The 15,626-nt window shown below is 49.8% G+C and overlaps 2 protein-coding genes across 43 annotated transcripts in view; one reads left to right on the forward strand and one right to left on the reverse strand.

Moving 5' to 3' along the window:
* The window catches only part of KATNB1 (katanin regulatory subunit B1), a 28,637-nt gene extending 17,275 nt beyond the window's left edge, over positions 1-11,362 (forward strand). For 5 of the 6 annotated variants that reach the window (XM_087877339.1, XM_034425575.2, XM_034425573.2 and 2 more), the window contains 5 exons: positions 5,083-5,232; positions 7,191-7,267; positions 7,706-7,780; positions 9,634-9,750; positions 10,619-11,362. In XM_087877339.1, coding sequence (XP_087733465.1) covers positions 5,083-5,232; positions 7,191-7,267; positions 7,706-7,780; positions 9,634-9,750; positions 10,619-10,751 — 552 coding nt within the window. In that variant the 3' untranslated portion in view covers positions 10,752-11,362. The remainder of the gene's footprint in view (positions 1-5,082; positions 5,233-7,190; positions 7,268-7,705; positions 7,781-9,633; positions 9,751-10,618) is intronic. The other variant, XM_060681533.2, reaches the window with a different exon arrangement.
* Positions 11,363-14,886: 3,524 nt separating this feature from the next.
* Positions 14,887-15,626, reverse strand: part of KIFC3 (kinesin family member C3) — a 43,560-nt gene continuing 42,820 nt past the window's right edge. For all 37 annotated transcript variants that reach the window (XM_087877354.1, XM_034425579.3, XM_087877349.1 and 34 more), the window contains one exon: positions 14,887-15,217. Coding sequence is in view for 27 of the 37 variants with exons in the window: in XM_034425579.3 (XP_034281470.1) it covers positions 15,192-15,217 (26 nt within the window). In the remaining 10 variants the exon portion in view is untranslated. The remainder of the gene's footprint in view (positions 15,218-15,626) is intronic.

The raw sequence follows: 15,626 nt of genomic DNA on the forward strand, positions 1-15,626 counted from the left end.
GGCGCCGAAAAACAGCTGAGGGCGCCGAGAAGGCAATGGCAGTGATGGCGGCGGCAGCAGCAGCGGTAACGGCGGTAGCAGCGATGGTGGGAGCAGCTTGGTGTGGCCGCAGAGAGTCATCTGGCTGCGGTCTTTATTTTCCATCAAAGAAGAGGGGCTGGAGGGGGCTGGTGGCTCCGGCGGTAGTGCGAACGGCCATGCGGCGATGCCCCCCCTCCTCCCCTCCCCCCCACTCAAACCAACAGAGCCAAGGTGGGGCTGGCGGTGGAGGCCAGTTGGCGGCGCTGGTTGCCCCCCCCAGATGCATTATGTTATGGTGCTGGGGTGGGGGGGGTGACACTGGCGCCGGTGATGGCGTCTGCCACAGAATGCTGCAATGGTAGTCTGCTGAGAGTGAAGAGGAGAAGCTGAAGTGAGGAGGCCTGGACTTATAGATCGGCAGAGGAAGAGATGTTACCCTCCTCTGGGGATATTGTTTCCCCCCCTCCCTCTCCCTGCCTTCCCGCCCCCCCTTTTTTATGGGGGGAGGGGCTTACGAACTGCTGCACTCTGGACACTTTGGACCCCCCCCCCCACCATGTTCCACTCATGCCCTCGCTGGCAGGAGAGACTGAGCACCATTTGAAAGAACTGAGGGACTTTTTGTATCCCAACGGGGAGGATAGAACACTGTCCCCGTTAACCTCTTGTAACGGGACTGGCCGTCGTGAGAGGATGGTTGGCTATTAGCCTCTGTTGGAGAAAAAGAACATTGGACCTTCTCCCTGTCGTGAGAGGACAGTGGAGTCCAGCTCTACAAATGGATATTTTGTGATCCTTATGCTCAGTTATCCCTTTGGACTATGATAGACCCCCGGACTGGCCTTTCTTTCCCATCTTTGGTTCGGTTGATGCTCCAAAAAGCCGACCTTCTTGCGCTGCGAGACTCCCCCCTCTCGTAGGCCTGGCCCTCCACATTATCGAGGGCCTATCTTGATGACGGGCTTTGGAACCCCGAGAGATGGCATGTAGCGAAGAGGGGGTTGAGGGGTTTTTTAGTTAAATTTTTAAAGAAAATTTTAAGGGGACCCGGGAGGGAGGGAGGGAGGGGGTTGTAAAAGCGGACCTGGGGGGGTCCAGATAGCGACTGAGCGGGATGATGGGTCGATTAGGTGCAGCAGGAGGGTCGCGAAAGGAAATTTAACCGGGGAGCAGGGGGATGACAGGAAGGGCTGCGAAATTGAAATAATGTGGGAGGGGCAGGTATGACGGACGCAGGGGGTCATATCAAGTGTCGGGGGTGCACATACGCTGTTTACGAGCGATTGCGCACTCCGGCCCCCAATGCGTGACTCGTGTCCTGGGTTGTGTAGAGTCTCAGGCCCAAGGTCCGCGGCTGATGTTGTATAATGCCAGGTCGGTGGTTAATAAAGCCCCCCTCATTTGTGATCTTATTTTGGAGGGGGGTGCGGACCTGGCAGGTATTACGGAGACCTGGTTGGGCCAGGAGGGGGGGTCCCCCTCGTTGAGATGTGCCCGCCAGGTTTCCGTGCATTTCATCAGCCAAGGGCCCAGGGGAGGGGTGGGGGAGTGGCGGTGATTATTAGGGAAAGTCTTTGTCCGAGGGAGACCACTGTTCCTCAGATAGCCGGATGTGAGTCCCTTTGTGTGAAGTGGGGCCGTGGGGTGCAGATGGGTTTGCTGACTACGTACCTGGCTCCCTGCCATGTGGCAGCGACCCTGCCCGAGCTATTCGACGTCATTGCCGGGGTGGCGGTTGATACCCCCAGACTTATTGTCATGGGGGATTTCAACCTTCCATCCGCGGGTGAGGCGTCAGAGGCGGCTCAGGAGTTCATGGCTTCCATGACGGCCATGGACCTGACCCAGGTAGTTCAAGGCCCAACTCACATAGGGGGACACACTCTGGATCTGATTTTTGTCTCTGGTCAGTGGTTGAATGATCTTGGTAGAGGGGACCTAGATATTAAACCCTTGTCATGGACAGATCATTCGCTCCTCCAACTAGACTTTCCTACCGCCGGCCCCCGCCGCAGGGAGACGGAACCAACTAGATGGTTCCGTCCCAGGCGCCTGATGGACCCCGAAAGGTTCCTGACGGAGCTTGGGCCGTTTCCTGAGACTCTAACACACGACTCGACTGAAGAGCTGGTGGCCGCCTGGGAAAGGGCGGCCGCTGGAGCTTTGGACCGCATTGTGCCTTTGCGGCCTCTGACCCGATGGCGATCTCAATTGGCTCCTTGGTTCTCTGAGGAGCTGAGAGAGATGAAGCGTCGGAAAAGACGCCTAGAGAGCATCTGGAGGACTAGTCAATCCGATTCCGACCGGACACAGGTGAGGTCTTATATCAAGACCTACCTAGTGGTGATAAAAGCGGCAAAATCTAACAATTTTTTCGCTCTTATTGCATCTGCAGAGAACCGCCCAGCTGCCTTGTTTAGGGTGACCCACTCCCTTCTCCGGGGGGGAGTGCGGGAAGATCCCTTGCAGGGTCGTGCTGAGGATTTTGTGCAATTCCTGCACGATAAAGTCGCTCGGATTCGGGATGGCTTGGACTCCGACTGGATGAGTCCACGGGAGGAGACGAGGGCAGGTCTTGAGAATGTTATCTGGGAGGAGTTTGATCCTGTGACTCCCGAGGATGTGGACAGGATTCTGGGTAGGACTAGTGCCGCCACGTGTTTATTGGACCCGTGTCCCTCCTGGTTGGTACTGGCCTCCCGGGAAGTTACACGAGGCTGGCTCCAGGGGATTATAAGTGCTTCTTTGAGTGAGGGTGCCTTTCCTGCCACCTTGAAAGAGGCGGTAGTGAGGCCCCTCCTCAAGAAGCCTTCCCTGGACCCAGCTGAATTAGCCAACTATCGTCCAGTCTCCAACCTTCGTTTTGTGGTGAAGGTTGTTGAGAGCGTGGTGGCACGACAACTTCCCCGGCACCTGGATGAAGCTATCTATCTGGACCCGTACCAGTCGGGCTTCAGGCAGGGGTACAGCACAGAAACGGCATTGGTCGCGTTGGTGGATGATCTCTGGAGGGCTCGGGACAGGGGTTGCTCCTCTGTCCTAGTCCTATTAGACCTCTCAGCGGCTTTTGATACCATCGACCATGGTATCATGCTGCAGCGGTTGAGGGGGTTAGGAATAGGGGACACCGTTCTGCGGTGGTTCTCCTCCTTCCTCTCTGACCGCTCGCAGTTTGTGTTGGCAGGGGGACAGAGGTCGACCTCGAGGCATCTCTCATGGGGAGTGCCGCAAGGGTCGGTCCTCTCGCCCCTCCTGTTCAACATTTATGTGAAGCCGCTGGGTGAGATCATCCGTGGTTTTGGGGTGAAGTGTCATCTGTACGCTGACGATACTCAGCTGTACATCTCCACCCCAGACCACCCCAACAATGCCCTTGATGTGATGTCCCAGTGTCCGGAGGCCGTGCGGGCCTGGATGGGGAGGAACAGGCTCAGACTCAACCCCTCCAAGACCGAGTGGCTGTGGCTTCCGGCGCCTCGATATAGTCAGCAGGTGCCATCGCTGACTATTGGGGGCGAGTCTTTGGCCCCCCCAGAGAGGGCTCGCAATCTGGGTGTCCTCCTGGACGCACGGCTGTCTTTAGAAGAGCACATGACGGCCGTGGCCAGGGGGGCCTTTTATCAGGTTCGCCTGATTCGCCAGTTGCAGCCCTTTCTGGATCGGGACGCCCTGCGCACGGTCACTCACACCCTTGTCACCTCCTGGTTGGACTATTGTAATGCTCTCTACATGGGGCTCCCCTTGAAGAGCACTCGGAGGCTCCAACTGGTCCAGAATGCGGCCGCGCGGGTGGTTATGGGTGCAACTCGTTGCGCCCACGTGACACTCCTCCTGCGCGAGCTGCACTGGCTCCCAGTGGTCTTCCGGGTGCGATTCAAGATGTTGGTTTCCACCTTTAAAGCGCTCCATGGCATAGGACCCGGGTACCTTCGAGACCGTCTTCTGCCACCAACAGCTTCACACCAGCCAGTCCGTTCCCACAGAGAGGGTCTCCTCAGGGTGCCATCGGCCAAGTTACGTCGGCTGGCGACACCCAGGGGGAGGGCCTTCTCTGTGGGAGCCCCAGCCCTGTGGAATGAACTGCCCCTGGAAATACGTAAGATCTCCGACCTCCGCGTGTTTCGCTGCGCTCTGAAGACCCTGTTGTTCCGCCAGGCCGGGCTATTAACATAACGTTTTAAATTGGGGTATTTTAAATTTCTGGGATTTTAATTGGAGCCTAATTATTTAATGATTTTAAATTTTAATTGTTGTTTTGTTTCTGTGTTTTTAAATAGGCTGTACACCGCCCTGAGTCCTTCGGGAGAAGGGCGGTATAGAAATAAAATTATTATTATTATTATTATTATTATTATTATTATTATTATTATTATTATTATTATTATTATTATTATTATTATTATTTAGGGTGTAAACAGTAAACTATTAAGAGTAAAATAAGTGTAACAGTAACATATTAATATTTAGAAAGCAATGGATGGAAACTCGAGATCCAACCTAGAAATAAAGAGAAATTTTCTGATAGCGAGGAAGATTAATCAGGGGAAGAGCTTCCCGCCAGAAGTTGTGACTGCTCCAACACTGGAGTTTTCCAGAAGAGATTGGACAGCCATTTATCTGAAATGGTAGAGGGTTTCCTGCCTGAACAGGGGGTTGGACTAGAAGACCTCCAAGGTCCCTTCCAGACTCTGTTATTTTGTTGCTCTGTTGTTCTGAAAGTGGGTGAGGGATGGGTAGAAAACACCCAATGAAAACAGTGTATTTTCTGGGTAGTGTTTTTATTTATATTGACCACCAGGGGGCAGTATTTGTCCTATTCTGTGCCCCCCCCCCCCCCAATCTTTCAGGTAACAGGACAGGAGGGTTTATTTCTCTGTGTCAGTTTGCACAGTCCCCATAAATTGCTTTGTTCCTAAGCTACAATCCTGTTGCCTCCAAAGAAGAACCCAAACGAGATGCATCTTCCGGTTGTGAGTGCTCGGGAGGAAAGTCCTTTGCAAGCATTCACGATCTGCCCCCACCTGGCTTGGTTTTACTTCCCTTTTGCCTCTGTACTTGCAGGCCATGAAGAACCAGGGCCTGACAGAGATTGTAGACGAGGAGGCCATGTCTCAGATCCGGAAGGGCCACGAGACCATGTGTGTGGTGCTGACCAGTCGCCATAAGAATTTGGACACAGTGAGAGCTGTGTGGAGCACGGGGGACATCAAGGTAAGCTTGGAGGATGGGTTTGAGGCTGGGTGGTTGGTTTTGGCTTTTCTGACCTGGGTCCCAAGCTCTGACCTTCGTACAGGACTCCAGCATCCTATCCCTAGATGGGTTAATTTCCCCATTATTATTTATTGATTTAGTGTATGGCATACACTGTCAGGGAAATCTACACATGCTAGACACACTCCTGATAGCCTAAATGGCTGGTTCGTTCTGTTCACTGCTTATGCACCTTTCCTTGGCGCATGGCGGGGAATGAACTAGCTTTACACCAGCTGACTATGATAGTGGCACTCAGCTTGCTGGCCCTTCTGGGCTCCTCCGCCAGTCTCGCCTCGCTTCGCCTGTGTCACGATGCCTTGCGTCTGGCCAAGTCCAACGCCGGCTTCCACTCTCCGCACACAGGAAGGCAGCTAGGTTTTTCCCACCAAAGTGATACCCATTTGTCTACTCGCAGTGTTGCATGCTTTCAAACTGCTGGCTGGGCAGGAGCTAGGGATCGAGCGACAGGAGCTCACTCCATCTCACAGAGTCAGGCTTATCTGAGTGCAGGTCATTTCTGGCTAGCAGTTCCAGCATCATTAAGCCTCCCCATTTCCCCATTGGGCTGGTAACATAACACCTGTTTTGATAATAATGGGATATAACTGACAAGTAGTTATTGTACTTGTCTATAATGTAGACAACCATCTACATTACGGTTAGTTGATCAAACAGAATCTTATTTCAGCACCGCAAAATCTAGTCCTAACTTGTATTCTTGCAAGAAACAACACAAATTCAGGATCCCTAAAATTTTGATCTCTTGTGTTTGTTATGATGCTCATCTGGAAAGGAAGGTGCCTCTCTATGGATGTGGTCTTCTCAGGGATCTGAGACCCCCGAGTTCCGCCTAAACCTAAGATCCTGGTGTGGGATCCCACCAACTTCCCACCAAAGTGATGCCTTTGGTAGGAAGCAGATACCTTCCTGCTCACACTGAGTGCCTCAGTTCTTCTGTTGCCACAGTAGAGAGCTACCTTCATAGGAGCATTTTCACCTGTTTCTTCTGTAATCACTAAAGAATTTAGGATTTCATTTCAGTTTCTTCTCTGACTATAATTTTTTGGTTACCATTTCTGGTTTTGTCGGGCCTTTTCACCAAAGATGTATGTCCTAGTTTTGCTTTTGACCTGTTGTGCCAGGATTGGAACAAAGGTACTTGGCATATTGCCACATGGGGAGATTGGTCCCAGAAAAACTCAACTTGCATATATTCTGGAACTTCCTGACCCCCAGATGACCTGGGCACAGGTGATCACTGATGCTAAGCAAGTTGACATTCAGCCTCTTGCCATCTGGAGTTTGGAAATCTTTTGATCTTCTGATCAATATTGTCTTTGTCTGCTGGTCCATATGAATTTGGAAAAGGGCTTGTGGGAGTGACTCAGCTTGGCCTTCCTGCCTCAGTCCCAGGATTTGCCCCCGGGTGAGTCCAGTCTGCCAAAAAGAGCCGAATATTGTCATGCAAGTGACTAACTTTCCTTTCCAACAGAGGAGAACCTTTTAGCTCAGGGCTGAACTGTGGGGTCCTTGGTGTTTTCTGAGCTTGGTTGTTTTCTTGCAGATGTCAGATAACAGCACCAGTGCTTGAAGAGAGGGGGGTTTGTTCTCATTTTATATACAAAATACTCTCATTTATTTAAGATGAGAGCAAATCCCATTCTCTCCCGGTGCTGATGTTGCCTAGTTTGATAATGAAATGTTTCCAAGAAAAGAGCCAAGCTCAGAGAGCAGCTTCACCGTCTATTTGACCTAATAGATGCTGTCAATCTCTAGAAGCAAATCCATTAGAGGGTGGGGGATGCTGGGACTTGTGTTTCAACCTCTGGAGTCCCACTCCCCTCGGTTCCCACCTGCCACCAAGCTACTGCGGTTCCTTGCCATAATCCTATTCTGCCACTGTGGTTTCTCCTCAGACTTCAGTAGACTCCGCTGTGGCCATCAATGACCTCTCGGTGGTGGTTGACCTTCTCAACATTGTGAACCAAAAGGCGTAAGTCTCAGTCTGCGTTTCTTCTGCAGGGAGAGCGTTGGTTGGTTGGGCTGCCTGGCACCAAGTTCTTTTCATTCACTGCCAGCAAATCCTGGAGGTTCCAGAGAACGAGCTGGTGTAGTGAGACGTGCGATTGCTCCCTTGGCATGTAACCTGCTGTGGATCCCACAGGCTCTCCTGGGGATCCAAATATTCTTCTTTATCCTGTCTGGAGGGGCACCAGGTCCCCTGGGTGGGTCAGGGCAGAGAAGGCTATTCTGGGGCTGAGCTGGAAGCCGCTGCAGCCTTTCATTGTTCTCTGGTGGGAACAGAGTCTGCAGCCCACCTCACCTTCTGCTGACTTTGGCTGCTTCAGTCAAGACTTTGCCTCCGTCTCTGCCTGAGGACTCAAGAAGTGAAGGCTGCCATAGTCCAGGATAACCTCTCTTCTTTTTCCAGATCGCTTTGGAAACTGGATCTGTGCACGGTGGTCTTGCCACAAATAGAAAAGCTGCTGCAAAGCAAATATGAAAGGTAACTTTCTTCGGGCCACAAGCTTTGTAAATGCTCCTTGTTCTGCGTTATGGTTGCTAAAGTAGCAGTGCTGCCTCAGGTCAAGCCAGGACCCCGGGGATGTGCCTTAACCAGACTAAGGTGCCTGAGGCAACGGTGGGAAGGCAGGCTGGCTGCTCGGGGGGCCAAGGTGAGAGGCAGCACTGAGCACAGTGAAGCTTTATATCGGGGTGTCAAATTTGATTTCATTGAGGGCCGCATCAGGGTTGTGTGTGTGACATTAGGGGCTGGGGGGACATGGCCAGCTCTACATCACTCGTGTCAGGGCCGCCTGTGGCTGACCAAGTGCTCTGCCAGCGAAAATGGAGCTCAGGAGGCTGCGAAGGCTTCCTGCAACCCTCTGCCAGTGGAAGTGGAGCGCAGCCCTCCCAAGCTCTGTTTTTGCTGGCAGAGGCACCACAGGCGGTTCTTTACTGTTTCCAGGCCAGCCTGTGGGCCAGATCTAAGCACCCCAGGGGCCTTGAGTTTGACACCCTGGTTTACATCATCCACATAAATAAAATGTGGAGGCTTTATTTCACAGTGGAAGGGCCGGTCCCTCTCCTTGCAAAAGGAGCCAGGCTGCCTATGCCTCTAATTGCCCCTTTTCTGCCACACAGCTTTGCCTTTGCAAATTTCTGCCCTTCAGTTGCTCTCCGTTTCCTCCGGGGAGGTCTTTGCTGCCCACCAGTGTGGCTACTTCTGCCTCTTGCCTAGTGCCAGATAATTCCCAGGGACGTTGAATTAGCTTTGTTTGGGTTTATTAGTTGGAAACTGCAAAGGAGGCCACAGATGCCTTAATGCCAGCTGTCATGGAAGGCCCTGATTGCTTACCAGTTCCTCTGAGGAGTGTTTAACTGGCCTTATTTTTTTTTTCCTGTAAGCCTTTGATGAGAGATTTTGTTAAAAGCTTTCTGAAAATCTGCAGTTTTTGCAGCTACTCAGCCAGAGCAAGGAGCCCTTTTTCCAGATTGATGCTGGATGCAAATGTGCAGGTTACTTCATAACTACCAAGTTTTGACTGGGAGACTGTAAGATCTTAGACCAAACTAAATCCAAAAACATGGGAAGTGCGGCATTCAGTCATCAGTACAGAGACAAACCAGATTTACCCTCCTTCAAAAGACACAATTAAAAATGCTAAGAAGGAAACAAAATAACCATAGCACTTAGACTTATAGACCGTTTCACAGTGCTTTACAGCCCTCTCTAAGCAGTTGACACAGTCAGACTATTGTCTCCAACAATCTGGGTCCTCACTGTACCCACCTCAGAAGGACAGAAGGCTAAGTCAACATTGAGCCGGTCAGGATCGAACTGCTGGCAGTGAGCTGAATTAGCCTGCAATATTGCATTCTAATTGTCATACCACCACAGTTCAGTGAGCACCAAAAAGACCAGAGAACACATCTTCATATAGGCAGGGATTTATACTAATCTACTAAGGAGAAAACCACACACACTCCAATACTGGCAGGGCAAGCTATTTTATATAATCAGAGAGCAAATTCCACACTCACTCACACTGATGATGTTACGTAGTTGGGTAGTGAAACATCTGCATACAGACAGCTCAGGGAGCATCAAGGACTCCACAGTTATCACTATTTGTTAAAAACTCTTTCAGGAAAGCTCCATCTTGTTTGTTCTCTTTGTGTCATAAGAGCTTTGTGTCAAAAGCTCCGGGTCCTGCCCTTGACAGCAGAGGGTCTCCTGCAGTCAAGATGCTGAGTCACTGGAGAACTCTTGAGGGAAGAACTGGGCAATACTCTGGAGTCGCTGAAAGGGCTTCCTTTGAAACTTTCTTCTCCTCAATCCTTTTTCTCTTGTGCCAGTTACGTTCAGACAGGCTGTGCGTCCCTGAAGCTAATTCTGCAAAGGTTTCTGCCCCTGATTACGGACATCCTTGCCGCACCCCCATCAGTGGGAGTGGACATCTCCCGAGAAGAGAGGTAACATACCTTCACTTCTCTTCTATCAGGCTTGGGATGCTGTGAACCTTCAGTAATCCTGCCCCTCTCATAACATAGCGGATTCCAGAGATTTTGGCTAGAAATGCACCGGCATGTTCCACTTTACCTAATGGGGTCCAAAGATGTTCTACCAAGGTTGATTAGAGGCTTCTGATGGGGACAAGTTCTTATTTGCTCCCTGCCCACCCCCACCCAAATCAAGATCCTTTCAGAGCTTCTTTCCCAAGACATATCTAAAGAGAGGATGAGGTGAGTTTCTAAAGCCCTAGATTGTTTTGCCCCTTGAGAATCTAATTTATCTCCCAGGTTCAAAGCCAGAAATGTTTTTAGTTTCTTCCTCGCATTCCTGGTGTGAAGTGGCAATGGAGTGCCTTGTTCTCTCAACTCATAAGAGGAATTTCCAGACAGTTGGATGTGAAGTGCTATCACGTTTGACCGGCAGTTCCAAATGGCTTAATTGCTCACATGTTCTTTCGCCTTTGGTGAATCCTTGCTCCCTCGTTACCTGTTCAAGCACTATTTAGGGAGCAGAGCACCCTAAAGGCTGCCTTCCTGTGGGCAGGGCCTCCTCTGGGCCTTTAGCCTTCTGTTTGCCAGTTGACCTGAGTGTTCAGCCAGAGCAGGGCCTTTGGGGTAAGGGGGGATTGTCTTCAGGACCTGTAGGTTCAACTGACATTGCTGGCCCTGGATATACAGACACATACACTTTTCCTGATTTAATGATGTAAATACCATTGCTTTGCTAATTCTTTGCTCTGAGAGTGCGTTATAAAAATAAGTAAAATAATATTTGAGCCTTCCAGAGTGGTACAGCCCCTTTTGCCAGCTGCTTTTCTTCTTGACCCAGGCTCCAGAAGTGCCACATGTGCTACAAACAACTGAAAACCATCAGCGCTTTCATCAAGAACCGGTCTGGCCTCAGTGGTCGCCACGGCAGTGCCTTCCGGGAGCTGCACCTCCTGATGGCCGTCCTGGAGTGACCGCTGTGGCCAGGCTGCCTTTGCCTGCTGCTTTGCCCTCCAGCTCTGGATTGTCTTCTCGCGGCCTTCCAGGAGGCAACTCTTCTGCACTGCACCCAGTCCAGTGCCTTACAGAACACCTTTCAAAGCAGACTTTCCTGCTGTGGCACCACTTCCTGCACCTGTGCAGCTGCCTTCGGAGGGATTGCTGAGGACAGACGGCCCGATCTCCTTCTGGCCGAAAGGCTTCCATTGCCTCGCATCCTTTTCCTGCTTGCCAACAATGGTGATAAACTCCTGACTCGTGTCCAGCTCTCCAGCCATCTTGAATTGTGGGGGACCGGCCTAGGGTCGCTGGTATCCATGACATGGATACTTTCCAGGACCTTTCCTCTTGCCTTTCGGCCTGCAGAACCTGAGCCAGGTTTCTCTGGTAACAGACGGAGCCATCGCTGGCTTTTTCTCCCCGGTGGAAAGTGTCTCGGTACTGGGGAACAGAATGGACTTTCCCTGCATTGCTGGAGCCAGCTGGTCATACAACTGTAACTTATGACAAACTTTATTAAATGTTTGTAACCGGAACTTTGTGTGTCTACATTCTGCAATTCAGAATAAATCATCTTCCTTTATAATGGATGCTGGTCTTACTGAAAACGGATGGTTTAGCTCACGGCCAAATAGCAGTGAAGTTTTTAGCTGCAAAGCTTGAAAGCCTTCCATGGAAAAGCTTCAAATGTTGATCTATATTTATTTTTGTTCTTTTGCTGGAGGAAAAGTAAACATTTTAGAGGAAATTTAAATGGGACTCATTTATATGAATCCTATTTAAATTTCCTCTAAAATGTTTACTTTTTCTCCAGCAAAAATACAAAAATATAGATCAACATTTGAAGGCCTGTGAAAGTGTCTCTGATGAGTATATATACACCCACACCCACACACACACACATACAATCATATGAGAGAAATGAAGCGTCGGAGAAGACGCCTGGAGGGCGGTTGGAGATCCGATCTGAAGCTGACCGAACACAGTTAAGAACCCATATTGGGTCTTATCTTGTGGCAATGGAAGCGGCAAAACATCAATATGACCCACTCTCTTCTCAATCATGGAGCAAGGGAGGACCCCTTGCAGGGCTTTTGTACAGTTTCTGCAAGATAAAATCGCTCAGATTCGGACTGGGCTGGACTCTGACTGGGCAGAGTCTGGCGAGGTGACGGGCCTGTCCTGATGGTAGCATCTGGGTTGGGTTTGAGCCTGTTTCGGTGGAGGAAGTGGACCGGATCATGGGTCGGCTGGGTGCCTCCACGTGTTTATTGGACCCTTGTCCCTCCTGGCTTGTTTCTGCAGCCAGAGAAGTGACTGGAGGCTGGATTCAAGCGGTTGTCAACGCTTCTCTGAGGGAGGGGGCCTTCCCCGCCACACTTAAAGAGGCGGCGGTTCGTTCCCTCCTCAAGAAGCCCACCCTTGATCCAGACTCCCTTAACAATTATCATCCAGTCTCCAACCTTCGCTTTATAGCGAAGGTTGTTGAGTCCGTGGTGGCACAGCAGTTCCTGGAGGAAACTGACTTCCTAGACCCGTACCAATCGGGTTTCAGGTTCGGTTACAGCACGGAAACGGCATTGGTCACCCTAGTGAATGATCTCTGGTGGGCCAGGGACGGGGGTTGCTCCTCCATCCTGGTCCTTCTTGACCTCTCAGCGGCTTTTGATACCATCAACCATGGTATCCTACTGCAGCGACTCGGGTTGGGGGTAGGAGGCACCGTTTTACGGTGGTTCTCCTCCTACTTCTCAGGCCGCTCGCAGTTTGTGTGGGCGGGAGGAGAGAGATCCACCCCGGGGTGCCTCAGGGGTCGGTTCTCTCCCCCCTGCTCTTTAACATCTATATGAAGCTGGGTGAGATTATTCGTGGTTTCGGGGTGAGGTACCATCAATATGCTGATGATACTCAGCTTTATATTTCCACCCCAGATCACCCTGGGGATGCCCTTTCCGTGATGTCCCGCTGCCTGGAAGCGGTGCGGGCCTGGATGGGAAGAAACAGACTCAGACTCAACCCATCCAAGACTGAGTGGCTGTGGATACTGGCATCTCGTGATCTAGTGGCCCCGTCACTTGTGATGGGAGGGGAGGTTCTTACTCCCTCAGAAAGGGTCCGCAATCGGGGGGTCATCCTGGACTCACGGCTATCTTTAGAAGATCATTTGACAGCCGTGACCAGGGGGACCTTCGCACAGGTACACCTGGTGCGCCAGTTGCGTCCTTTCCTAGATCGGGATGCCCTTGCCACGGTCACTCATGCCCTTGTTATGTTTCGGTTGGACTACTGTAACGCCCTCTACATGGGGCTGCCCTTGGGATGCACCCGAAGGCTACAGTTAGTCCAGAAGGACTAACTGCGCGGGTTGTTACGGGGGCTTCTCGATACTCCCGTGTGACACCTCTCCTGTGCGAGCTGCACTGGCTACCGGTGGTTCTTCAGGTTCGTTTCAAGGTGCTGATGCTCACCTATAAAGCCCTACATTGCTTAGGCCCGGGGTATCTGCAGGATCATCTCCTGCCATCCTCCCATCGTCCGGTGCGCTCTGAGCGGTCCTCCTCAGGGTGCCATCAACCAGACAATGTCAGCTGGCAGCCCCCAGGGGGAGAGCGTTCTCTGTGGGAGCACCGACCCTCTGGAATGGGCTACCCACCGGCCTCAGGACAGCCCCGGACCTCCTCTCCTTCCGCCGCGAATTGGAGACGTGGCTCTTTCACCAAATGGGCTGAATCCATTGGGGTGATTTTTAATAATTTTAATTAAATTTTTAATTAATTTTAACTAATTTTAAATTGATTTGTTATTTATGTAATTTTTCTTCCTTCTTGTAAGCCGCCCTGAGTCCTTCGGGAGAAGGGCGGCATATAAATTGCGTAAATAAATAAAATAAATATATAACACGCACAGACGCACAAGCTATCTCAACCTGCATTTGTAGATTTAATATTTATTTGTAAATATATTTATATTTTAAAAATCATGCTGAGGACCACTTTCTGTCTTTTAAGAGGAAAGGAGGTGGCTACCAATTCGAACCATCTCTAAAGAAATGTTGGAAAGTTTTCCTTTGCTTTGTTCCTCCGGACTGCTTCATCGCTGAGGATCAGTTTGTTTTGCTGAATGTCTCAACATGCCTCACCCTGACCAAAGCAGCAGCTAAAACTACAAGGATTCCACCCTGTCTTATCACGTGTCCCATAAATGGCGAGAGGGTTTTGAGATACCAGTTTAGTCAAGAGTAATACGATTATCATCTTTAGCCATCAGCTATTTATATATCGCAACCAAAGTAATCCCCAGATGGGTGAGGGCCTAAATTAAATTCATTGTTTTGTTCTGATTCTTTTCTTCCAGTCTGTATCTTTGAAGAGATTGCTTCATGCTCTTAAGCTATTCATTGATGTAACCTTACTAGACATTCTTACTAAGAGACATTCTTACTAAGAAAATGTAGAATGTAAGAAATGAAGGCAAATCCATTAATTTGTATTCTCAAATTTAACAAATAGTTTGTGTTTAATCTAATTTGCCACCTATCTCGTTGTGGGGTTAATCTAGGTGGTTTACAACAATAAAAAGGAAGCAGTGAAAGAAGTATAAACAGAAGTAAAATAATAGAATAACATAAACAATGAAAAAGAACCCAACACGATTACATCAATTTGATTACCAAAAAGATGGAAGGGTGGGGTAGAGAGCAAATTTGAGGGGGGGAGATGGAATTCGCCATCAGCCCAGCAACCTGTCCAACACTTAACTCTATGAAAGATTTTTTAAAAGTCCGAATGTTGCAGAGCCTTTGCGATTGTAAGGGCGAACAACTGCTGTGGTGCTGCAAGAATAGTAGTTTTGGGCATTGTTCGGAAACGCTAGGGGGCACTGATGGTGTTAACTTTGAACGCTCGTAACCTGGGGATTGCCCATATCTTTAGGCCCTGCCAAGAGTTAATAGTGTCTGAGATGAAAGGATAACTCGGAACTCCTTCAGCGCTGCCTGACTGTATTTCAATCATAGTTTTCATATTGTCCTTCGGTACCATGTAAGATTGAGATGACAGACATAGAATAATAAAATAAAATATTAGCAATAAGTTTCTGGACTTCCAAGAATTCCGACTGGGTGCAACATTTTTATTCAAATAAAAATGAAAGGGAAAGGGTACATAAAAGCAAAGTCTGTGTTCACCGCCTCTGCTCTCTTTTAAAAGAAATGTGTTAAAAATCTGTTGATCAGGAAGTGACCCTTCCCTGAAGTCTGTCTGGTTCCAAGCACCCGGCTCCACTGCCAGCAGTGGATGGGGATGACCGATCCAAACCCTGTGCTGTAGTCCCAGTCCAGGGTGCACGTTTAGAAAAGCCGGCATGGTTTCCCAAAGTCCCCGTTGAAAACAGCTTTTCCTGACATCGGCCAGTTTTCAGAGAGGAATTGGCCTCGGTTTCCCTAAAACAAACAGAGACAGAAATGAATTCTGGCAGAGAATCCCACTGAACAGAGGCCTCCAGGAACTGCCGCTTCCCAACACACCAACCATTTTGCTGCAGGCACCCAGGCTAGCCAGCTCCTGCATGCGGCACCCAAAACTTTCCCTGTGCAGAACCTCCGCGGAAGGAAGAGTCAATCTAAATGATGCAGGCGTTCCGTTTAGACTTGGGAGTTTCACGCAGGCTTCATTCATTATTCCTAGACTATACCCATTAAGGTCAATGGGTCAAGTAGTTCTATTTGTTTTGTCTCCTCTGAGCAAAATCAAATCTGCACTTTATTTCTTATTACTCTACGTCCCAAAACCTACTAGAATTAAGGTCAGTTTGGCTCATTCAGTACAAATCATTCCTTCAATATCACATCT

Source organism: Pantherophis guttatus, chromosome 11 (genome assembly GCF_059756535.1).
Source record: "Pantherophis guttatus breed Tessera chromosome 11, ASM5975653v1, whole genome shotgun sequence".
Taxonomy (NCBI): Eukaryota; Metazoa; Chordata; class Lepidosauria; order Squamata; family Colubridae; genus Pantherophis; species Pantherophis guttatus.